The sequence below is a fragment of the Oncorhynchus mykiss genome, chromosome 2 (genome assembly GCF_057628025.1).
Source record: "Oncorhynchus mykiss isolate SJ-2025 chromosome 2, ASM5762802v1, whole genome shotgun sequence".
NCBI classification, from domain to species: domain Eukaryota; kingdom Metazoa; phylum Chordata; class Actinopteri; order Salmoniformes; family Salmonidae; genus Oncorhynchus; species Oncorhynchus mykiss.
The window spans coordinates 87,600,249-87,625,709 of NC_143023.1; the positions used below are offsets into that span (position 1 = coordinate 87,600,249).

Consider the following 25,461-nt stretch of genomic DNA (forward strand, 5'->3'; position numbering starts at 1 on the left):
ATAATATGTTTATAAAGAGCAGGAGAGGATGGATGTAGAGAGCAGGATAGGATGGCTATAAAGAACAGGAGAGGGTTGCTATATAGAGCAGGAGAGGATGGCTGTAGAGAGCAGGAGAGGATGGTAAAAAGAGCAGGAGAGGGTGGCTGTAGAGAGCATGAGAGGATGTTTAAAGAGAGCAGGAGAGGATGGCTGTAGAGAGCAGGAGAGGATGGTAAAAAGAGCAGGAGAGGGTGGCTGTAGAGAGCATGAGAGGATGTTTAAAGAGAGCAGGAGAGGATGGCTGTAGAGAGCGGGAGAGAATGTTTAAAGAGAGCAGGAGAGGATGGCTGTAGAGAGCAGGAGAGGCTGTCTAAAGAGAGCAGGAGAGGATGGCTGTAGAGAGCAGGAGAGGATGTTTATTAAGAGCAGGAGAGGATGGCTGTAGAGAGCAGGAGAGGATGGCTGTAGAGAGCAGGAGAGGATGGCTATAAAGAACAGGAGAGGGTGGCAATAAAGAGCAGGAGAGGATGGCTGTGGAGAGCAGGAGAGGATGGCTGTAGAGAGCAGGGAAGGATGTTTAAAGAGAGCAGGAGAGCATGGCTGTAGAGAGCAGGAGAGGATGTTTAAAGAGAGCACGAAAGGATGGCTGTAGAGAGCGGGAGAGAATGTTTAAAGAGAGCAGGAGAGGATGGCTGTAGAGAGCAGGAGAGGATGTTTAAAGAGAGCAGGAAAGGATGGCTGTAGAGAGCGGGAGATAATGTTTAAAGAGAGCAGGAGAGGATGGCTGTAGAGAGCAGGAGAGGATGTTTAAAGAGAGCAGGAGAGGATAGCTGTAGAGAGCAGGAGAGGATGGCTATAAAGAACAGGAGAGGATGGCTGTAGAGAGCAGGAGAATATGTTTATAAAGAGCAGGAGAGGATGGATGTAGAGAGCAGGATAGGATGGCTATAAAGAACAGGAGAGGGTTGCTATATAGAGCAGGAGAGGATGGCTGTAGAGAGCAGGAGAGGATGTTTAAAGAGAGCAGGAGAGGATAGCTGTAGAGAGCAGGAGAGGATGGCTATAAAGAACAGGAGAGGATGGCTGTAGAGAGCAGGAGAATATGTTTATAAAGAGCAGGAGAGGATGGATGTAGAGAGCAGGATAGGATGGCTATAAAGAACAGGAGAGGGTTGCTATATAGAGCAGGAGAGGATGGCTGTAGAGAGCAGGAGAGGATGGTAAAAAGAGCAGGAGAGGGTGGCTGTAGAGAGCATGAGAGGATGTTTAAAGAGAGCAGGAGAGGATGGCTGTAGAGAGCAGGAGAGGATGGTAAAAAGAGCAGGAGAGGGTGGCTGTAGAGAGCATGAGAGGATGTTTAAAGAGAGCAGGAGAGGATGGCTGTAGAGAGCGGGAGAGAATGTTTAAAGAGAGCAGGAGAGGATGGCTGTAGAGAGCAGGAGAGGCTGTCTAAAGAGAGCAGGAGAGGATGGCTGTAGAGAGCAGGAGAGGATGTTTATTAAGAGCAGGAGAGGATGGCTGTAGAGAGCAGGAGAGGATGGCTGTAGAGAGCAGGAGAGGATGGCTATAAAGAACAGGAGAGGGTGGCAATAAAGAGCAGGAGAGGATGGCTGTGGAGAGCAGGAGAGGATGGCTGTAGAGAGCAGGGAAGGATGTTTAAAGAGAGCAGGAGAGCATGGCTGTAGAGAGCAGGAGAGGATGTTTAAAGAGAGCACGAAAGGATGGCTGTAGAGAGCGGGAGAGAATGTTTAAAGAGAGCAGGAGAGGATGGCTGTAGAGAGCAGGAGAGGATGTTTAAAGAGAGCAGGAAAGGATGGCTGTAGAGAGCGGGAGATAATGTTTAAAGAGAGCAGGAGAGGATGGCTGTAGAGAGCAGGAGAGGATGTTTAAAGAGAGCAGGAGAGGATAGCTGTAGAGAGCAGGAGAGGATGGCTATAAAGAACAGGAGAGGATGGCTGTAGAGAGCAGGAGAATATGTTTATAAAGAGCAGGAGAGGATGGATGTAGAGAGCAGGATAGGATGGCTATAAAGAACAGGAGAGGGTTGCTATATAGAGCAGGAGAGGATGGCTGTAGAGAGCAGGAGAGGATGGTAAAAAGAGCAGGAGAGGGTGGCTGTAGAGAGCATGAGAGGATGTTTAAAGAGAGCAGGAGAGGATGGCTGTAGAGAGCAGGAGAGGATGGTAAAAAGAGCAGGAGAGGGTGGCTGTAGAGAGCATGAGAGGATGTTTAAAGAGAGCAGGAGAGGATGGCTGTAGAGAGCGGGAGAGAATGTTTAAAGAGAGCAGGAGAGGATGGCTGTAGAGAGCAGGAGAGGATGTCTAAAGAGAGCAGGAGAGGATGGCTGTAGAGAGCAGGGGAGGATGTTTATTAAGAGCAGGAGAGGATGGCTGTAGAGAGCAGGAGAGGATGGCTGTAGAGAGCAGGAGAGGATGGCTATAAAGAACAGGAGAGGGTGGCAATAAAGAGCAGGAGAGGATGGCTGTGGAGAGCAGGAGAGGATGGCTGTAGAGAGCAGGAGATGATGGTAAAAAAGAGCAGGAGAGGGTGGCTGTAGAGAGCAGGAGAGGATGGATGTAGAGAGCAGGAGAGGATGTTTAAAGAGAGCAGGAGAGGATGGCTGTAGAAAGCAGGAGAGGATGGCTAGGAAGAGCAGGAGAGGGTGGCAATAGAGAGCAGGAGATGTTGGCTATGAAGAGCAGTAGATGGTGGCTATAGAGAGCAGGAGATGATGTTTCAAGAGAGCAGGAGAGGATGTTTAAAGAGAGCAGGAGACGATGGCTGTAGAGAGCAGGAGAGGGTGTTTAAAGAGAGCAGGAGAGGATGGCTATAGAGAGCAGGGAAGGAAGTTTAAAGAGAGCAGGAGAGCATGGCTGTAGAGAGCAGGAGAGGATGTTTAAAGAGAGCAGGAAAGGATGGCTGTAGAGAGCAGGAGAGGATGTTTAAAGAGAGCAGGAGACGATGCTGGAGAGAGCAGGAGAGGGTGTTTAAAGAGAGCAGGAGAGGATGGCTATAGAGAGCAGGAGAGGATGGCTAGGAAGAGCAGGAGAGGGTGGATATAAAGAGCAGGAGAGGGTGGCTATAGAGAGCAGGAGAGGATGTTTAAAGAGAGCAGGAAAGGAAGTTTAAAGAGAGCAGGAGAGCATGGCTGTAGAGAGTGGGAGAGAATGTTTAAAGAGAGCGGGAGAGAATGTTTAAAGAGAGCAGGAGAAGATGTTTATAAAGAGCAGGAGAGGATGGCTGTAGAGAGCAGGAGAGGATGGCTGTAGAGAGCAGGAGAGGATGGCTGTAGAGAGCAGGAGAGGATGTTTAAAGAGAGCAGGAGAGGATGGCTGTAGAGAGCAGGAGAGGATGGCTAGGAAGAGCAGGAGAGGGTGGATATAAAGAGCAGGAGAGGGTGGCTATAGAGAGCAGGAGAGGATGTTTAAAGAGAGCAGGAGAGGATGGCTATAGAGAGCAGGAGAGGATGTTTAAAGAGAGCAGGAGAGGTTTGCTGTAGAGAGCAGGAAAGGATGTTTAAAGAGAGGAGTAGAGGATGTTTAAAGAGAGCAGGAGAGGATGGCTATAGAGAGCAGGAGAGGAAGTTTAAAGAGAGCAGGAGAGGATGGCTGTTGAGAGCAGGAGAGGATGTTTAAAGAGAGCAGGAGAGGTTTGCTGTAGAGAGCAGGAAAGGATTTTTAAAGAGAGCAGGAGATGATGGCTGTAGAGAGCGGGAGAGAATGTTTAAAGAGAGCAGGAGAGGATGGCTGTAGAGAGCAGGAGAGGATGTCTAAAGAGAGCAGGAGAGGATGGCTGTAGAGAGCAGGAGAGGATGTTTATTAAGAGCAGGAGAGGATGGCTGTAGAGAGCAGGAGAGGATGGCTGTAGTGAGCAGGAGAGGATGGCTATAAAGAACAGGAGAGGGTGGCAATAAAGAGCAGGAGAGGATGGCTGTGGAGAGCAGGAGAGGATGGCTGTAGAGAGCAGGAGAAGATGGTAAAAAGAGCAGGAGAGGGTGGCTGTAGAGAGCAGGAGAGGATGGATGTAGAGAGCAGGAGAGGATGTTTAAAGAGAGCAGGAGAGGATGGCTGTAGAGAGCAGGAGAGGATGGCTAGGAAGAGCAGGAGAGGGTGGCTATAGAGCACAGGAGATGTTGGCTATGAAGAGCAGTAGATGGTGGCTATAGAGAGCAGGAGATGATGTTTCAAGAGAGCAGGAGAGGATGTTTAAAGAGAGCAGGAGACGATGCTGTAGAGAGCAGGAGAGGGTGTTTAAAGAGAGCAGGAGAGGATGGCTATAAAGAGCAGGGAAGGAAGTTTAAAGAGAGCAGGAGAGCATGGCTGTAGAGAGCGGGAGATAATGTTTAAAGAGAGCAGGAGAAGATGTTTATAAAGAGCAGGAGAGGATGGCTGTAGAGAGCAGGAGAGGATGGCTGTAGAGAGCAGGAGAGGATGGCTATATAGAGCAGGAGAGGATGGTTGTAGAGAGCAGTAGAGGATGGCTGTAGAGAGCAGGAGAGGATGGCTAGGAAGAGCAGGAGAGGGTGGATATAAAGAGCAGGAGAGGGTGGCTATAGAGAGCAGGGGAGGATGTTTAAAGAGAGCAGGAGAGGATGGCTATAGAGAGCAGGAGAGGATGTTTAAAGAGAGGAGGAGAGGATGTTTAAAGAGAGCAGGAGAGGATGGCTAAAGAGAGCAGGAGAGGATGTTTAAAGAGAGCAGGAGAGGATGGCTCTAGAGAGCAGGAGAGGTTTGCTGTAGAGAGCAGGAGAGAATGTTTAAAGAGAGCAGGAGAGGATGGCTGTAGAGAGCAGGAGAGGATGTCTAAAGAGAGTAGGAGATGATGGCTGTAGAGAGCAGGAGATGATGTTTATTAAGAGCAGGAGAGGATGGCTGTAGAGAGCAGGAGAGGATGGCTATAAAGAACAGGAGAGGGTGGCAATAAAGAGCAGGAGAGGATGGCTGTAGAGAGCAGGAGAGGATGGCTGTAGAGAGCAGAAGAGCAAGTTTAAAGAGAGCAGGAGAGGATGGCTTTAGAGAGCAGGAGAGGGTGGCTGTAGAGAGCAGGAGAGGATGGATGTAGAGAGCAGGAGAGGTTTGCTGTAGAGAGCAGGAGAGAATGTTTAAAGAGAGCAGGAGAGGATGGCTGTAGAGAGCAGGAGAGGATGTCTAAAGAGAGTAGGAGATGATGGCTGTAGAGAGCAGGAGAGGATGGCTGTTGAGAGCAGGAGAGGTTTGCTGTAGAGAGCAGGAGAGAATGTTTAAAGAGAGCAGGAGAGGATGGCTGTAGAGAGCAGGAGAGGATGTCTAAAGAGAGTAGGAGATGATGGCTGTAGAGAGCAGGAGATGATGTTTATTAAGAGCAGGAGAGGATGGCTGTAGAGAGCAGGAGAGGATGGCTATAAAGAACAGGAGAGGGTGGCAATAAAGAGCAGGAGAGGATGGCTGTAGAGAGCAGGAGAGGATGGCTGTAGAGAGCAGGAGAGCAAGTTTAAAGAGAGCAGGAGAGGATGGCTTTAGAGAGCAGGAGAGGGTGGCTGTAGAGAGCAGGAGAGGATGGATGTAGAGAGCAGGAGAGGATGTTTAAAGAGAGCAGGAGAGGGTGGCTATAGAGAGCAGGAGAGGAAGTTTAAAGAGAGCAGGAGACGATGGCTGTTGAGAGCAGGAGAGGATGTTTAAAGAGAGTAGGAGAGGTTTGCTGTAGAGAGCAGGAAATTATTTTTAAAGAGAGCAGGAGATGATGGCTGTAGAGAGCGGGAGAGAATGTTTAAAGAGAGCAGGAGAGGATGGCTGTAGAGAGCAGGAGAGGATGTCTAAAGAGAGCAGGAGAGGATGGCTGTAGAGAGCAGGAGAGGATGTTTATTAAGAGCAGGAGAGGATGGCTGTAGAGAGCAGGAGAGGATGGCTGTAGAGAGCAGGAGAGGATGGCTATAAAGAACAGGAGAGGGTGGCAATAAAGAGCAGGAGAGGATGGCTGTAGAGAGCAGGAGAGGATAGCTGTAGAGAGCAGGAGAAGATGGTAAAAAAGAGCAGGAGAGGGTGGCTGTAGAGAGCAGGAGAGGATGGATGTAGAGAGCAGGAGAGGATGGCTGTAGAGAGCAGGAGAGGATGGCTAGGAAGAGCAGGAGAGGGTGGCTATAGAGCACAGGAGATGTTGGCTATGAAGAGCAGTAGATGGTGGCTATAGAGAGCAGGAGATGATGTTTCAAGAGAGCAGGAGAGGATGTTTAAAGAGAGCAGGAGACGATGGCTGTAGAGAGCAGGACAGGGTGTTTAAAGATAGCAGGAGAGGATGGCTATAGAGAGCAGGGAAGGAAGTTTAAAGAGAGCAGGAGAGCATGGCTGTAGAGAGCAGGAGAGGATGTTTAAAGAGAGCAGAAAAGGATGGCTGTAGAGAGCAGGAGAGGATGTTTAAAGAGAGCAGGAGACGATGCTGTAGAGAGCAGGAGAGGGTGTTTAAAGAGAGCAGGAGAGGATGGCTATGAAGAGCAGGGAAGGAAGTTTAAAGAGAGCAGGAGAGCATGGCTGTAGAGAGCGGGAGAGAATGTTTAAAGAGAGCAGGAGAAGATGTTTATAAAGAGCAGGAGAGGATGGCTATATAGAGCAGGAGAGGATGGTTGTAGAGAGCAGTAGAGGATGGCTGTAGAGAGCAGGAGAGGATGGCTAGGAAGAGCAGGAGAGGGTGGATATAAAGAGCAGGAGAGGGTGGCTATAGAGAGCAGGGGAGGATGTGTAAAGAGAGCAGGAGAGGATGGCTATAGAGAGCAGGAGAGGATGTTTAAAGAGAGGAGGAGAGGATGTTTAAAGAGAGCAGGAGAGGATGGCTAAAGAGAGCAGGAGAGGATGTTTAAAGAGAGCAGGAGAGGATGGCTGTTGAGAGCAGGAGAGGTTTGTTGTAGAGAGCAGGAAAGGATGTTTAAAGAGAGCAGGAGAGGATGGCTGTAGAGAGCAGGAGAGGATGTCTAAAGAGAGCAGGAGATGATGGCTGTAGAGAGCAGGAGAGGATGTTTATTAAGAGCAGGAGAGGATGGCTGTAGAGAGCAGGAGAGGATGGCTATAAAGGACAGGAGAGGGTGGCAATAAAGAGCAGGAGAGGATGGCTGTAGAGAGCAGGAGAGGATGGCTGTAGAGAGCAGGAGAGCAAGTTTAAAGAGAGCAGGAGAGGATGGCTTTAGAGAGCAGGAGAGGGTGGCTGTAGAGAGCAGGAGAGGATGGATGTAGAGAGCAGGAGAGGATGTTTAAAGAGAGCAGGAGAGGATGGCTATAGAGAGCAGGAGAGGATGTTTAAAGAGAGCAGGAGAGGATGGCTGTTGAGAGCAGGAGAGGATGTTTAAAGAGAGCAGGAGAGGTTTGCTGTAGAGAGCAGGAAAGGATTTTTAAAGAGAGCAGGAGATGATGGCTGTAGAGAGCGGGAGAGAATGTTTAAAGAGAGCAGGAGAGGATGGCTGTAGAGAGCAGGAGAGGATGTCTAAAGAGAGCAGGAGATGATGGCTGTAGAGAGCAGGAGAGGATGTTTATTAAGAGCAGGAGAGGATGGCTGTAGAGAGCAGGAGAGGATGGCTGTAGAGAGCAGGAGAGGATGGCTATAAAGAACAGGAGAGGGTGGCAATAAAGAGCAGGAGAGGATGGCTGTAGAGAGCAGGAGAGGATGGCTGTAGAGAGCAGGAGAAGATGGTAAAAAAGAGCAGGAGAGGGTGGCTGTAGAGAGCAGGAGAGGATGGATGTAGAGAGCAGGAGAGGATGTTTAAAGAGAGCAGGAGACGATGGCTGTAGAGAGCAGGAGAGGGTGTTTAAAGATAGCAGGAGAGGATGGCTATAGAGAGCAGGGAAGGAAGTTTAAAGAGAGCAGGAGAGCATGGCTGTAGAGAGCAGGAGAGGATGTTTAAAGAGAGCAGGAAAGGATGGCTGTAGAGAGCAGGAGAGGATGTTTAAAGAGAGCAGGAGACGATGCTGTAGAGAGCAGGAGAGGGTGTTTAAAGAGAGCAGGAGAGGATGGCTATAAAGAGCAGGGAAGGAAGTTTAAAGAGAGCAGGGGAGCATGGCTGTAGAGAGCGGGAGAGAATGTTTAAAGAGAGCAGGAGAGGATGGCTATAGAGAGCAGGAGAGGATGATTAAAGAGAGCAGGAGAGGATGGCTATAGAGAGCAGGAGAAGATGTTTAAAGAGAGCAGGAGAGGATGTTTAAAGAGAGCAGGAGATGATGGCTGTAGAGAGGAGGAGAGGGTGTTTAAAGAAAGCAGGAGAGGATGGCTATAGAGAGCAGGGGAGGATGTTTAAAGAGAGCAGGAGAGCATGGCTGTAGAGAGCAGGAGAGGATGTTTAAAGAGAGCAGGAGAGGATGGCTGTAGAGAGCAGGAGAGGATGTTTAAAGAGAGCAGGAGAGGATGGCTGTACAGAGCAGGAGAGGATGGCTAGGAAGAGCAGGACAGGGTGGATATAAAGAGCAGGAGAGGGTGGCTATAGAGAGCAGGAGATTATGTTTAAATAGAGCAGGAGACCATGGCTGTAGAGAGCAGGAGAGGATGTTTAAAGAGAGGAGGAGAGGATGGCTGTAGAGAGCAGGAGAGGATGTTTAAAGAGAGCAGGAGAGGATGGCTGTAGAGAGCAGGAGAGGATGGCTATAAAGAACAGGAGAGGATGGCTATAGAGCACAGGAGAGGATGGCTATAGAGCACAGGAGAGGATGGCTATAGAGCACATGAGAGGATGGCTATAGAGCACAGGAGAGGATGGCTATAGAGCGCAGGAGAGGATGGCTATGGAGAGCAGGAGAGGATGGCTATAGAGCACAGGAGAGGATGGCTATAGAGCACAGGAGAGGATGGCTATAGAGCGCAGGAGAGGATGGCTATAGAGCACAGGAGAGGATGGCTATGGAGAGCAGGAGAGGATGGCTATAGAGCACAGGAGAGGATGGCTATAGAGCACAGGAGAGGATGGCTATGGAGAGCAGGAGAGGATGGCTATAGAGCACAGGAGAGGATGGCAATAGAGCACAGGAGAGGATGGCTATGGAGAGCAGTAGAGGATGGCTATGGAGAGTAGGAGCTCCATTTAGACCTTCTTCATCTCAATGAGTCACTGCGTCTTTTGTGTTTGTGTACTCTGAGATGCTCTCTCCAGTTCTGCTATTCTTTTCAAACCTCCAAGAGCTCTATGTGCAGTGCCCTGTGACATAACAGCCTTTGACACTTTAGTATACAAGATAACGTATCACTAATGACAGGACTCTGTAGTGTAGGAGGAGGAGCATCGTTCGGGGATCTCTGCTGTGATATCCTTTATGAGATTCAGTGGGAGAATGATTGGACCTCTCCTAGCAGTAATTGGAGTTTTATTTGATGTTCGGTGGACAGAGATGGCAGCCGTATTTATTGGCCTTTGTCTGGCAGTCAGCCCCCTGCTCCGGTATGAGGTAGAGAGCTCTATCTTTACTTTGTCTGGCAGGCAGCCCCTTGCTCCGGTACGAGGTAGAGAGCTCTATCTTTACTTTGTCTGGCAGGCAGCCCCTTGCTCCGGTACGAGGTAGAGAGCTCTATCTTTACTTTGTCTGGCAGGCAGCCCCCTGCTCCAGTACGAGGTAGAGAGCTCTATCTTTACTTTGTCTGGCAGGCAGCCCCCTGCTCCGGTACGAGGTAGAGAGCTCCTGTGTGAACTAGGGCTTTATTACTCCTGTGTGAAGTAGGGCTTTATTACTCCTGTGTGAAGTAGGGCTTTATTACTCCTTTGTGAAGTAGGGCTTTATTACTCCTGTGTGAACTAGGGCTTTATTACTCCTGTGTGAACTAGGGCTTTATTACTCCTGTGTGAAGTAGGGCTTTATTACTCCTGTGTGAAGTAGGGCTTTATTACTCCTGTGTGAAGTAGGGCTTTATTACTCCTGTGTGAACTAGGGCTGTATTACTCCTGTGTGAAGTAAGGCTTTATTACTCCTGTGTGAACTAGGGCTTTATTACTCCTGTGTGAAGTAGGGCTTTATTACTCCTGTGTGAAGTAGGGCTTTTATTACTCCTGTGTGAAGTAGGGCTTTATTACTCCTGTGTGAAGTAGGGCTTTATTACTCCTGTGTGAAGTAGGGCTTTATTACTCCTGTGTGAAGTAGGGCTTTATTACTCCTGTGTGAAGTAGGGCTTTATTACTCCTGTGTGCACTAGGGCTTTATTACTCCTGTGTGAAGTAGGGCTTTTATTACTCCTGTGTGAAGTAGGGCTTTATTACTCCTGTGTGAAGTAGAGCTTTAATACTCCTGTGTGAAGTAGGGCTTTATTACTCCTGTGTGCACTAGGGCTTTATTACTCCTGTGTGAAGTAGAGCTTTAATACTCCTGTGTGAAATAGGGCTTTATTACTCCTGTGTGAAGTAGGGCTTTATTACTCCTGTGTGAGTGGACAAACATACTCCTCGGCAGTATTAAAGGTACCCACTTGAGGATGACACAGCCGCTACCAGAAGAGGGTGCTGTCCAGAACACTTGTATCCTGGTCCTCCTGCGGGGGGTGCTCTCCGTCACAGCCGGGGGACAGTTGGTCATGAACTGGGTGTCTTCCTCATCTATGATCTAGGAGACACGGAAAACCAGTCAGTCACAACTACACAGTTTCTCACCAAACTCACTTTTTGGCAAAAACAATTCAGTTTTTTGGAAAACAAACACATATTAGCTGAAAGAAAGTAATTGAGTCAATTAACTTTTTGTTATTTTTATAGTTAAAAAATCCTTTTTGAGAAATTACTAACTTTCAACCGTGGTGCTTGCCAACTTTTAATTATCACAACTCTGACCTGACTCTTATGATTCATTTTCGTTGTTGAGCAATATGTTCTGCAATGCATGTTTGGTTGCATTTAATGGGTGCTATAATTCAGGGCTCCTGTAATAAACCGATGGTTTAGAGTCTGAGACAGGCTGTAATATGTGTTTTGTAATCACCTCTTTGCTGCGACACACTCCACTAGTACTTCCCAATACCAGGATCAATAGTGTGTTTCAACGTCACACGTGTCTGGATGTTTTCAAATGGAATCCTTTTCAGATGCCAACGCTGCCATTACATGTCGTATAGCAGACAGTTCTGTCTACTTTACGTGAACGATCCTCTCAAAACGGATAGAAACTCACACACGTCTTAAGTTGAAAATATGACATTGTAGTTCTGTTTCAGCTCATCTCTTTGCACATGTGACTGGTTGATTGAGAGCTGACTGTACAGTGCATAATGTTCCTTCACCTATCCTTGGCGCAGTAAAGTGGGACAGTAATAAAATAATACTCCACGTTGTGCAATGAGACAGTGTAATAACAGCGTTGTGAGTCCATGGCGTGTTCAGCCCAGTCCCCCACTATGTCATGGCTGTGAGAGAGGAATGAAAACCTGGCATGACGAGCAGCAGCCTCACACAGAGATGACCTCTGGCCCCCTGTTCGCCAGCTGCTATGACTCCACCATAACATTGACCTAACAGCCAGATGCTTCACACATGACAGAAAGTAAGAGGAAGACATTTCTATAGAGGTCTTTTAGAAAAATAAAAGACTCTTCATTGATGCTGATGGTTGTCTAAGGAACCCTGGTGAGCCATGTCTTCCCTCACTGTAACTTGCCTCCGTCTCTAGCTTTCTCTCTTTTTCTGTCTCTAACTCATATGCTCCCTGCTCAACCAGGGTTCCTCCATACTATACCTTAGGCCTCATTATACTCATACTGAAATAATGTCTTTTTTTTTGCCTCTCCACCATTGATATCCTGTCAGTCACAGACAGCTGCAAACAACTGACAGTGCACAGGAAAACAACCAATTGATAGGAGGCTGAACTTAGAGTTTAGTTACTTCGGAAACTGTGCATTTCTTACAGTACACCCAGCGCATATCTATTTTATCACCCTGTGGGAGGGAGGGAGGGAGGGAGGGAGGGAGGGAGGGAGGGAGGGAGGGAGGGAGGGAGGGAGGGAGGGAAGGGGGGTCCATTGTCTTGTAAACCCACTATCCCCCCCTGGGAGGCCAGTGCTGTAGTTTCCTCTCAAAACGGAATCTAAGTGGCTGTCAGATCGGGGTTGAACTGCAGCCAAGCAGCAGAGCCGTCAGGAGGACGGAGGAGCTGGGAAAGTGGAGCGTTTGTTTTAATTGTGGCTCCTGGCTTGGCTTGGCTCAGTGGCCCAGCTCTCCTCAGAGCTCCTCTGGGGCTGCCTAGGGAGGCAGGGTCTGGGTCTGGAGGAGCAGCTGAATACTTCTGTTTTCATAGTCATTCTCTCCCTGGTGACACAGCAAACACAGATGCTTTGCAGTGCCTGCTAAAGTAAATGTGTATTTTCAAGGAGACACAGATGGACAGTATTTATTTTGGGCTTAGTAGAAGTTTGAAGCCCCCTTGGAAAATCAAGACATGGAATAGATGATAGTTTGGCAAGAGACTCGGGGCGGATGTAACTTTCTGACACGATGCAAATGTCACATCAACATGTGATTTAAAAGTAACAGGTTTCTTCCCATCTCAATGGAAATCTCTGGACTCAAGAGCACTAACATTTGCCTTGAGCCTCCTACCAATCAAATAATTATATTACTACAGAAACCCATATAAATCTCTGATATTAAATCTTATTATATATTTTTCAAACAGTGAAATTATCTGCACTCTTAGCACCTTTTGTTTCTGTCTAGAACCTACAATTGTTATTCGACTGTCCCCATTGGAGAACCCTTTTTGGTTCCAGGTAGAACCCTTTCCACAGAGGGTTCTACGTGGAACCTAAAAGGGTTCTCCATGGAACCAATAAGGTTATCCTGTTATCCTAAGAGTATGCTATTCTTCCTCAGAGTATCCATCTATGGATTTATACTGTCTATATTAATATATACTGCATTAACACATTGGCTTTACATTTTAAAAACTCAATGAACTATAATTCATTTCTATTTCTATTTCTACAGCCACTGCCATGTTTCTTCTTCATACATCACTTGGTCATTCTTGGCTTGACAGTATTTATAGTAAAGGTCCAAGCCTTCCTGGGCATTTCCTTCAGTCTGTAATGCTGCAGCGAGCTTCAGCCTGGAGAGCTAGCTCAAGGATGCTACTAAATAACTGTCGCGGGCAATCTCTGGCCCAAACAAAAACGCCAATGATGAACGATGCTCTTTACATACAGTATACAGGGGCTGAGATCCCAGAGGAAGTCATGGAAGACACTTCTCCTGTTCCAATCCCTGAAAGCTTTTAGCGCCGGCTGGGTTAGTGAGAAAAGCTTTTACACAGGAGACATGTCTATCACTTGGATAGAAAATACACTCTTAAGAGCAGCTGCCGTAAAATGAGTGAAGAACTAACATTACGACGCTGTAAAGGAACCAGGCCAGATGTTTTGCCTTTTAAAAGGTGTGAAGTTGAGTTCTGCTTCTTAAATGTGAGAATATGAGTGGTGCAAATTGTCTTTCAATACATCAGAATCAACACAGCAAGAACAGACTTAAAGTAGAAGCCACTGTCACGACGTCACTGAAACTTGGTCAAAGTTTCCATATATCTCCCCTGACCTGTTGACTACCTCCCCTCACCATGTCATATCCTGCTGTGATGTAATAGACCTTCTCTAAGGAGTCGGCCTCTGCAGATCATCCACCACTAATTTGTATATGCCCTGCTGTGTTTAATGTACTTGCAGCCATTGACCTAACGAGAAGACATCTAACTGAGTCAGCTTGTCTGTCTATCCATGGCAACCCAGAAACAAAGTGATGCTTTTCATCTCTGTAAACACAAGATCCTATCTAATCTGGGCTCATCTTGTCTCTCCAAATAAACTTAGTTTGCTTCCCTGGGTGATAGCATGTCTCTGGCCTAAATAAATAAGAATGAGGAGAGTTAGAAAATCTGCGGGGGTTTCTCTGAGGCCTAAGGCACAAATGGGGGTCTCTTGGTAACGTGTGAAGAGAAAGACAATGTGTTCTAAACATAAAAACAGTATGACTCCTGGAGGTTGTACATGTTTAGAAATGGACGCCAGGCACATTCCAGGAGAGGAGCCAACAACAAGGATTATTTGCTGGAGGATATTGTGCATTTACCATGCTTCATTTTTATAGTAAATATTTTCTTCAAATTTCCATCATCCTTTCAATTCATTTGGAAAAGTATTATGCAAACTTTATCAGCACATACACCACAGGTCAAAAGTTTTAGAACATCTACTCACTCAAGGGTTTTTCTTTATTTTTACTATTTTCTACATTGTAGAATAATAGTGAAGACATCAAAACTATGAAATAACACATATGGAATCATGTAGTAATTAAAAAAAATTGTTAAACAAATCAAAATATACTTTCAATTTGAGATTCTTCAAATAGCCACCGTTTACCTTGATGACAGCTTTGCACACTCTTGGCATTCTCTCAACCAGCTTCATGAGGTAGTCACCTGGAATGCATTTCAATTAACAGGTGTGCCTTCTTAAAAGTTAATTTGTGGAATTTCTTTCTTTCTTAATGCGTTTGAGCCAATCAGTTGTGTAGTGACAAGGTAGGGGGGTGGTATACAGAAGATAGCCCTATTTGGTAAAAGACCAAGTCCATATTATGGCAAGAACAGCTCAAATAAGCAAAAATAAATGTCCATCATTACTTTAAGACATGAAGGTCATTCAATACAGAAAATGTCAAGAACTTTGAAAGTTTCTTCAAGCATCAAGCACTATAATGAAACTGGCTCTCATGAGGACCGTCACAGAAATGGAAGACCCAGAGTTACCTCTGCTGCAGAGGATATGTTAATTAGAGTTACTAGCCTCAGAAATTACAGCCCAAATAAATGTTTCACAGAGTTCAAGTGTCAGACACATCACAGCATCAACTGTTCAGAGGAGACTGCATGAAGCAGGCCTTCATGGTCAAATTGCTGCAAAGAAACCACTACTAAAGGACACCAATAGGAAGAAGAGACTTGCTTCGGCCAAGAAACACGAGCAATGGACATTAGACCAGTGGAAAACTGTCCCTTGGTCTGGAGTCAAAATTGGAGATTTTTGGTTCTAACCACCGTGTCTTTGTAAAATGCGATGTGGATGAACGGATCGATGTGGATGAACATCTCCACATGTGTATTTCCCACCGTAAAGCATGGAGGAGGAGGTGTGATGGTGTGGGGGTGGTTTGCTGGTGACACTGTCAGTGATTTATTTAGAAATGAAGGCACACTAAACCAGCACGGATACCACAGCATTCTGCAGCGATACGACATCCCATATGGTTTGGGCTTAGTCAAATCAAAACAAATCAAATTGTATTTGTCACATGCGCCGAATACAACAGGTGTAGACCTTACAGGGAAATGCTTACTTACAAGCCCTTAACCAACAATACAATTTTAAGAAAAATAAGTGTTATGTAAAAAAATAGATAAGTAAAAAAAAAAAATAGCCTCCCGGGTGGCGCAGTGGTTAAGGGCGCTGTACTGCAGCGCCAGCTGTGCCATCAGAGACTCTGGGTTCGCGCCCAGGCTCTGTCGTAACCGGCCGCGACCGGGAGGTCCGTGGGGCGACGCACAATTGGCCTAGCATCGTCTGGGTTAGGGAGGGTTTGGCAGGTAGGGATGTCCTTGTCTCATCACGCATCAGCAACTCCTGTGGCGGTCCGGGCGCAGTGCGCGCTAACCAAGGTTGCCAGGTGCACGATGTTTCCTCCGACACATTGGTGCGGCTGGCTTCCGGGTTGGATGTGCGCTGTGTAAAGAAGCAGTGCGGCTTGGTTGGGTTGTGTTTCGGAGGACGCATGACTTTCAACCTTCGTCTCTCCCGAGCCCGTACGGGAGTTGTAGCGATGAGACAAGATAGTATCTACTAAAACAATTGGATACCACGAAATTGGGGAGAAAAGGGGGTAAAATTCAAAAAATATATAAAAAAATAAAAAATAAAAAATAATTAAAGAGCAGCAGTCAAATAACAGTAGCAAGGCTACATACACGGGGAACTGGTACAAAGTCAATGTGCGGGAGCACCGGTTAGTCGAGGTAATTGAGATAATATGTACATGTAGGTAGAGTTAAATTGACTATGCATAGATAATAAACAGAGAGTAGCAGCAGTGTAAAAAAGGGGGGGGGGGCAATGCAAATAGTCCAGGTAGCCATTTGATTAGCTGTTCATGAGTCTTATGGATTGGGGTTAGAAGCTGTTAAGAAGCCTTTTGGACCTAGACTTGGCGCTCCGGTACCACTTGCTTTGTGGTAGCAGAGAGAATAGTCTATGACTAGGGTGGCTGGAGTCTTTGACAATTTTTAGGGCCTTCCTCTGACACCGCCTGGTATAGAGGTCCTAGATGGCAGGAAGCTTGGTCCCAGTGATGTACAGGGCCGTACACACTACCCTCTGTAGTGCCTTGCGGTTGAAGGCCGAGCAGTTGCCATACCAGGCAGTGATGCAACCAGGAAGCTCTTGAGGGCAGTGTGATAATGGTGTTGATGTGAGCCATGACCATACTTTCAAAGTACTTCATAGCTACAGACGTGAGTGCTATGGGTCAATAGTCATTTAGGCAGGTTACCTTAGTGTTCTTGGGCACAGGGACTATGGTGGTCTGATTGAAACATGTTGGTATTACTGACTCAGTCAGGGACAGGTTGAAAATGTCAGTGAAGACACTTACCAGTTGGTCAGCACATGCTCGGAGAACACGTCCTGGTAATCCGTCTGGCCCTGCGGCCTTGTGAATGTTGACCTGTTTAAAGGTCTTACTCACATCGGCTACGGAGAGCATTATCACACAGTGTGATGCTCTCATGCATGCTTCAGTGTTGCTTGCCTGAAATGAGCATAGAAGTAATTTAGCTTGTCTGCTAGGCTCATGTCCCTGGGCAGCTCGTAGGTGTGCTTGCCTTTGTAGTCTGTAATAGTTTGCAAGCCCTGCCACATCCGACAAGCGTCGAAGCCGGTGTAGTATGATTCAATCTTAGAGTTGTATTGACATTTGTCTGTTTGATGGTTCGTCGGAGGACAGAGTGGGATTTCTTATAATTCTTATTAGAGTCCCACTCCTTGAAATTGGCAGCTCTACCCTTTAGCTCAGTGCGGATGTTGGCTGTAATCCATGGCTTCTGGTTGGGGTGTGTACATACTGGGGGGGTGGACATCATTGATGCACTTATTGATAAAGCCTCCTCAATGCCATCGGAAGAATCCCGGAACATATTCCAGTCTGTGATAGCAAAACAGTTCTGTAGCTTAGCATATACGTCATCTGACCACTTCTTTACTGAACAAGTCACTGGTGCTTTCTGCCTCAGGTTTTGCTTGTATGCAGGAATCAGGATGATAGAATTGTTGTATGATTTACCAAATAGAGGGTGAGGGAGAGCTTTGTTCACGTCTCTGTGTGTGGAGTAAAGGTGATCTAGAGTGTTTTCCCCCTCTGGGTGCACATTTAACATGCTGGTAGAAATTACGTCAAATTTAAGTTTCCCTGCATTAAATTCCCCGGCCACTAGGAGCTCCGCCTCTGGATGAGTGTCTTCCTGTTTGCTTATGGCCGTATGCAGCTCATTGAGTGTGGTCTTAGTACCAGCATCGGTGTGTGGTGACCCAGTGGGTCAGAAGTTTACATACATTCAATTAGTATTTGGTAGCATTGCCTTTAAATTGTTTAAAGGGTACCCTTCCACAAGCTTCCCACAATAAGTTGGGTGAATTTTGGCCCATTCCTCCTGAAAGAGCTGGTGTAACTGAGTCCTTCCACGCACATGCTTTTTCAGTTCTGTCCACTCATTTTCTATTGAGGAAAGGGCTTATGATGACCACTCAAATACCTTGACTTTGTTGTCCTTAAGCCATTTTGTCACAACTTTGGAAGCATGCTTGGGGTCATTGTCCATTTGGAAGATCCATTTGCGACCAAGCTTTAACTTCCTGACCGATGTCTTGAGATGTTGCTTCAATATATCCACATAATTTTCATCCTCATGATGCTATCTATTTTGTGAAGTGCAACAGTCCCTCTTGCAGCAAAGCACCCCCACAACATGATGCTGCCACCCCGTGCTTCACGGTTTTGATTGAGTTCTTCGGCTTGCAAGCCAAGGCCTTTTTCCTCAGAAAATTACATTGGTCATTATGGCCAAACAGTTCTATTTTTGTTTCATCAGACCAGAGGACATTTCTCCAAAAAGTACAATCTTTGTCCCCATGTGCAGTTGCAAACCGTAGTCAGGCTTTGTTATGGGGGTTTTGGAGCAGTGGCTTCTTCCTTGCTGAGCGGCCTTTCAGGTTATGCCGATATAGGACTCGTTTTACAGGTACAAAAGATATAGATACTTTTGTACCTCTTTCCTCCAGCATCTCCACAAGATCCTTTGCTGTTGTTCTGGAATTGATTTGCACTTTTTGCACCAAAGTACGTTCATGAATGCGCCTCCTTCCTGAGCGGTATGACGGCTGCGTGGTCCCATGGTGTTTATACTTGCATACTATTGTTTGTACAGATGAACGTGGTACGTTCAGGCCTTTTGAAATTGCTCCCAAGAATGAACCAGACCTGTGGAGGTCTACAATTTGTTTTCTGAGGTCTTGGCTTATTTCTTTTGATTTTCCCATGATGTCAAGCAAAGAGGCACTGAGTTTGAAGGTAGGCCTTGAAATACATCCACAGGTACACCTCCAATTGACTCAAATTAGCCCATCAATTAGCCTATCAGAAACTTCTAAAGCCATGACATCATTTTATGGAATTTTCCAAGCTGTTTAAAGGCACAGTCAACTTAGTGTATGTAAACTTCTGACCCATTGGAATTGTGATACAGTGAATTATACTGTAAGTGAAATAATCTGTCTGTAAAAAATTGTTGGAAAAATTACTTGTGTCATGCACAAAGTAGATGTCCTAACCGACTTGCCAAAACTATAGTTTGTTAGTTTGTGGAGTGGTTGAAAAACGAGTCTTAATGACTCCAACCTAAGTGTATGTAAACTTCCGACTTCAACTGTATGTGATCATAGTTCATCTATATTGTTATCCAATGATTGTACATTGGCTAATAGGACTGATGGTAAAGGCAGATTAACCACTCGCCGTCGGATCCTTACAAGGCACCCCGACCTACATCCCCGATATCTCCGTCTCTTTCTCTTAATTTAGCTGTATCATTCTGATCTCATTGAATCATTTGTCAATTATTTGTCCAATTAAGGGATTTACAATACAAAGACCTACAGTAGTAATGACATGGTTATATTACAATGTTCTTAACAACAGAATCATAATGCATATTGAATGTGTTTGATTGTCTATTATGGGTGACACAATGATAATTTGAAGAGGCCAAATGAAAACAGGATTAGAATCTTGAGACTAGAAAAGGGTTACACACTCTGGGAACCGAAGGATGCAGAACGCGAAGTGTGGGCTGAGGCTGAGCAGGCAGGTTGTGGGAGTGTTTATTCCTTTTTATGTTGTCAGGTAATTGCCAGGTAAGGAAGTGTGTTCTCACTGCTGTAGGGCACTCTCACACAGTAGGTTGTGTATTATTATCATGAGCTGAGCAAAGGAGACAACTATTTACTTGCTTTTAGCTGCTCTTATGGAGACGTTAGGGAATACGCATTTAGTCTTGAGGAAAGTGATTTTGAAGACAATTACTGAAATATGGCCACAATATACATGCATAGTACATTACCTGGAATTTGCCAGCGTAGTGGTCATCTGTGGTTCCTTCCTTCCCCTCCTTCAGAGCGATAAGGGTAAAGCCTCTGAAATAGGAGGGACTGGAGGCGTGCAGAGTCACTGGAAACAGGACAGGAGGGAAGTTTAGGGAATATACAGATGTTAGATCTTAATTTGACCAGTATTGTCGCAGCAAAATAATCCTGCTCAACAGGATTTGAATGTTAATGTTGCTTGATTTGTAGTTAGGCTATTACCTGGCCAAAATTAGGCTACATGAAAAGTACAATACTGTTAATATACACTATAAATACAAAAGTATGTGGACACGCCTTCAAATTAGTAGATTCGGCTATTTGAGCCACACCCGTTGCTGACAGCCATGCAATCTCCATAGACAAATATTGGTAGTAGAATGACCTTACTGAAGAGCTCAGTGACTTTCAACATGGCTTCGTCATAGGATGCCACCTTTCTAACAAGTCAGTCCATCAAATGTCTGCCATGCTAGAAATGCCCCGGTCAACTGTAAGTGGTAGGCCACACAAGCTCACAGAACGGCACCGCCTAGTGCTGAAACGCGTAAAAATCGTCTGTCTTCGGTTGCAAAACCAACTACCAAGTTCCAAACTGCCTCTGGAAGCAACGTTAGCACAATGACTGTTCTTCGGGAGCATCATGAAATGGGTTTCCATGGCAGAGCAGCCTCACGCACACAAGCCTAAGATCACCATGCGCAATGCCAAGTGTAGAATGGAGTGGTGTAAAGCTCACCGCCATTGGACTCTGGAGCAGTGGAAACGCATTCTGGCAATCTGGCCGTCCCACGGACCATTTGGCAGTCCGACAGATAAATGCCAGAAGAACGCTACCTACCCCAATGCATAGTGCCACCTGTAAAGTTTGGTGGAGGCGGCATAATGGTCTGGGGATGTTTTTCATGGTTCAGGCTAACCACTTAAATCTTAATGCTACAGCATACAATGACATTCTAGGCGATTCTGAGAATTTATGTAAATCGTGAAGCTCATCTGAATTTCCTGTGGTGCAAGAAAATTCTCAGCAACAAACGAGTGATCAAATTAAGATCCTATCAAAGATGAAAGATAATGTAATGTAGCCCCATCCCAGGCACTGTTGAGAGAGCAACAAACTCAGCTGGAGGAGCCTACTACAGAATGTGGGATAAAGGTATGCGCTGCTAGCAGCTCATTAGTTGCCTGCTGTTTGACTGTTTTCCAGTCAGTGATTTCAACAGGGTCAAATGTAACGTGTGTTGCGGTGGTAAAAGATTTATCTTTGAAAAGTCAGCTTTACTAACAATATTAGCTTATGGTTTCCCTGAAAACTGACAGCACACAATGCATCCTCCTTGGGCTGTATCGGGTACATTATAAAAGATAAACATTGTTAGATGTATTTACACATTCGTTAGATAATAATGTAATTCATTTTTAAGTGAACATAATTTGTATTATTAATGTAGGGTCACTGGGAGCTATTCAGACACCTGTATCGGAAACTTTGATGAGAGAGTTATGAAGAATGTAATAATATAATTGTATTTACTAATTGCACACTACTGACCTGGTTTATTTTTCCAAGGGAAAAATGCTGCTTACAATCACACAACAGTGAATTATAATGTGATAATGAGCCACTTATCACAGGCCAATGAACACCTGAAGGTTATAACCTTGCATCCCCCTAGGGGTGTCAGTTCAGCTAAACCTAGGGCATGGGTGTTAAAACAGATTTGTATTTATATTCATTCATCTATTATGTTTGTAAAATGTGAAGAAAAAAAAACGTTTTTAATAAACATTGTTTTAAGCAAAGTGGGGTGGGCAATTTTCTCTTTTTAAAAATACAAAAAATGACCCCTGCCATTAATTATCACCACAATATTAGGGTTAAAGGTCTGTGGACCGTGTGTACAATGTCAACCACTACTCAACCATATTATAAATTGACTAATTTACTCGTAGAACAGTGCATACATGCATCTATCAAGTCACAACAAGGCAGACTTCAAATGCCGACGTTAATGTGAAAGTAACCAGAGCATAAAACAGCTGATCGTGAATGCAAACTATTCCAGATAAATCCTACACATGCATTGAAATAAAATGCACACATCAAAGGATTTACTTAGGCCTCGACAGGTACGCATGAAGACAAACAAATTCGACTAAAGAACGACGAAAACACAAAATACAAAAGGTAAACGTACACATACCTTTTTAAAGGGAGCTAAGGCCCCGCCCATGATTCAGCACTGCCACATGGACAGCGCCTCGGTACAGGTAAGCATAGTGGAGCTCCGTGGCGTGGTGCTGAATAGACAGCACCTGTCTAACACCCAGCTATAGAATTATTTTGGTTGTGTGCAGTTTGACATTTGTTGGGCACAGTTATGCGTATATGAAAATCATAACTGGCATGCAGATCTTTAGAAATGGTAGGATCAATTGTAGATTATAGAATTGTAGAAAAAAGGTTGCCGATCCCCTTCTATAGGCTATATGAAGCCACCCTTGTGGAACGGTGCAAACAGTTTACTATGACAGTATCATTGTCTCATGCGCTTCCCACCAACATTGTCTAGTGCACTTCCCGCAAATTTTTGCATTTGCCTGTCTGCATTATTCTCCAGGGAAAGGAAACATTCTGTGAATACTGAAGCATTGTATCAACAAAGTGGCTCTGATAACATTGAAACATTGCATCAACAAACGAGGAGGCCCAGAGAATATTGAAACAATTAGTATCACCAAAGCGGCTCCGAGAATATTCATTGTAACATAGAGAACCATTTTTTTCCCCTGTCCAGCTTGTCTCTGTCTGATATTAGTAGTTGCACAGCCCTACGTCTACAGTATAGCTAAATAATTTAGCAATAGCCTATTTAATGACGTTTTGCCAGCCAGATTGATCAGTAAGAATATCTCATTTGAATTGAGGAAGATGGACAATCAAGGTGGAAATGCATTATACCATAGGCCGGTAGGCTACATGTAGGGATTAGGGATTCAGGCAGAGAATAATGATGACGTAGGCCTACAGCAATAAGTTTTAAAAAAGTTAACCCAACAAAGTAATTATTAATGATTTGCATTAGCTCCCTTATTTTACCAGGTAAATTGACTGCGAACACATCCTCATTTACAACAACGAACTGGGGAATAGTTACAGGGGAGATGCCAGATTGGGAATTTAGCCAAGACAGCAGGGTTAACACCCCTGCTCTTACGATAAGTGCCATGGGACCATAGAGAGTCAGGACACCTGTTTAACGTCCCATCTAAAAGACACCACCCTACGGCATAGGTATAATTTTTAAACCAGAGGGAATGGTGCCTCTTACTGGACCTCCAACAGCAGCCGGTCTCCCATCCAGGAACTAACCAAGGCTAACACCACTTAGCTTCAGAAGCAAACTGGCAGTGGGATGCAGGGTGGAATGCTGCTGGCATACAAGTAGGCCTATCATTCTGTCACTGCATTACAATGCACATTTATTATAACCTAAAACTGTTATTGTCTTTGAAGCCAAAAACAGGACATGTTTTTTAGGTAAATGCTCTAAAGGTTTTCCAAGATGGCGTAGCAGTCGCACGTGTCTTTGCATTGTTGTAACGTTCTTGTTGTAGTGAGTGAGAAGTCAGGTGCAGGAAGCAGAGAGTTCAGGTTAGTGCTACTTTAATGCACAAAACGGCGAACATAAGCCAACCCCACAAAAACACAGGGCGCACAACAAAACAAATGCCCCAAACACAGGGACTTAAACTGTCCAATGGGAAACAGGTAACCCACGGACGTGGGTTACACACAAGTACCACAAAAACAATCCCGCACACAGAGCAGGCGGGCCTACCAGTAAATAAAGCCTGACTAATCAGCCTAAAACACAAACAGGTGAAACCAATAAACCGAAAGGGGAGAAAGGATCAGTGGCAGCTAGAAGGCCGGTGACGACGACTGCCGAGCGCCACCCGAACAGGAAGGGGAGCCACCTTCGGTAGGAGTTGTGACACTTGTCATTTCTTGTCCGGTGTAGATAGTCATTTTCCTCATTTTTTTCTGAAATATTTCGTATATATTTAATTCTCACTTTCCATCCACGAACTGAATATACTTTCCTGCAACCCGCCTCACCCAATGTGGTGCGATATGCTATTTTTATACTTTAGAATCGGAACCCCATCAGGAGCTAGCCAGCTAACTAGCTAGTAGTCAGTTAGCCACTGCTAGCGGTCTTCACCATTACAGTGCCTTGCGAAAGTATTCGGCCCCCTTGAACTTTGCGACCTTTTGCCACATTTCAGGCTTCAAACATAAAGATATAAAACTGTACTTTTTTTGAAGAATCAACAACAAGTGGGACACAATCATGAAGTGGAACGACATGTATTGGATATTTCAAACTTTTTTAACAAATTAAAAAATGAAAAATTGGGCGTGCAAAATTATTCAGCCCCCTTAAGTTAATAGTTTGTAGCGCCACCTTTTGCTGCGATTACAGCTGTAAGTCGCTTGGGGTATGTCTCTATCAGTTTTGCACATCGAGAGACTGACATTTTTTCCCATTCCTCCTTGCAAAACAGCTCGAGCTCAGTGAGGTTGGATGGAGAGCATTTGTGAACAGAAATTTTCAGTTCTTTCCACAGATTCTCGATTGGATTCAGGTCTGGACTTTGACTTGGCCATTCTAACACCTGGATATGTTTATTTTTTAACCATTCCATTGTAGATTTTGCTTTATGTTTTGGATCATTGTCTTGTTGGAAGACAAATCTCCGTCCCAGTCTCAGGTCTTTTGCAGACTCCATCAGGTTTTCTTCCAGAATGGTCCTGTATTTGGCTCCATCCATCTTCCCATCAATTTTAACCATCTTCCCTGTCCCTGCTGAAGAAAAGCAGGCCCAAACCATGATGCTGCCACCACCATGTTTGACAGTGGGCATGGTGTGTTCAGGGTGATTAGCTGTGTTGCTTTTACGCCAAACATAACTTTTTGCATTGTTGCCAAAAAGTTCAATTTTGGTTTCATCTGACCAGAGCACCTTCTTCCACATGTTTGGTGTGTCTCCCAGGTGGCTTGTGGCAAACTTTAAACAACACTTTTTATGGATATCTTTAAGAAATGGCTTTCTTCTTGCCACCCTTCCATAAAGGCCAGATTTGTGCAATATACGACTTATTGTTGTCCTATGGACAGAGTCTCCCACCTCAGCTGTAGATCTCTGCAGTTCATCCAGAGTGATCATGGGCCTCTTGGCTGCATCTCTGATCAGTCTTCTCCTTGTATGAGCTGAAAGTTTAGAGGGACGGCCAGGTCTTGGTAGATTTGCAGTGGTCTGATACTCCTTCCATTTCAATATTATCGCTTGCACAGTGCTCCTTGGGATGTTTAAAGCTTGGGAAATCCAAATCCAAATCCGGCTTTAAACTTCTTCACAACAGTATCTCGGACCTGCCTGGTGTGTTCCTTGTTCTTCATGATGCTCTCTGCGCTTTTAACAGACCTCTGAGACTATCACAGTGCAGGTGCATTTATACGGAGACTTGATTACACACAGGTGGATTGTATTTATCATCATTAGTCATTTAGGTCAACATTGGATCATTCAGAGATCCTCACTGAACTTCTGGAGAGAGTTTGCTGCACTGAAAGTAAAGGGGCTGAATAATTTTGCACGCCCAATTTTTCCGTTTTTGATTTGTTAAAAAGTTTGAAATATCCAATAAATGCCGTTCCACTTCATGATTGTGTCCCACTTGTTGTTGATTCTTCACAAAAAAAAATACAGTTTTATATCTTTATGTTTGAAGCCTGAAATGTGGCAAAAGGT

The 25,461-nt window shown here is 45.2% G+C and overlaps 1 protein-coding gene across 2 annotated transcripts in view; it reads right to left on the reverse strand.

The window, feature by feature from the left end:
• LOC110498902 (spondin-1) overlaps positions 1–25,461 on the reverse strand; it is a 132,508-nt gene that overhangs the window by 95,598 nt on the left and 11,449 nt on the right. For both annotated transcript variants that reach the window (XM_036958288.2, XM_036958296.2), the window contains exons 2-3: positions 19,620–19,726; positions 10,384–10,517 (exon numbers count right to left, since the gene is read on the reverse strand). In XM_036958288.2, the coding sequence (XP_036814183.2) occupies positions 10,384–10,517; positions 19,620–19,726 (241 nt within the window). The remainder of the gene's footprint in view (positions 1–10,383; positions 10,518–19,619; positions 19,727–25,461) is intronic.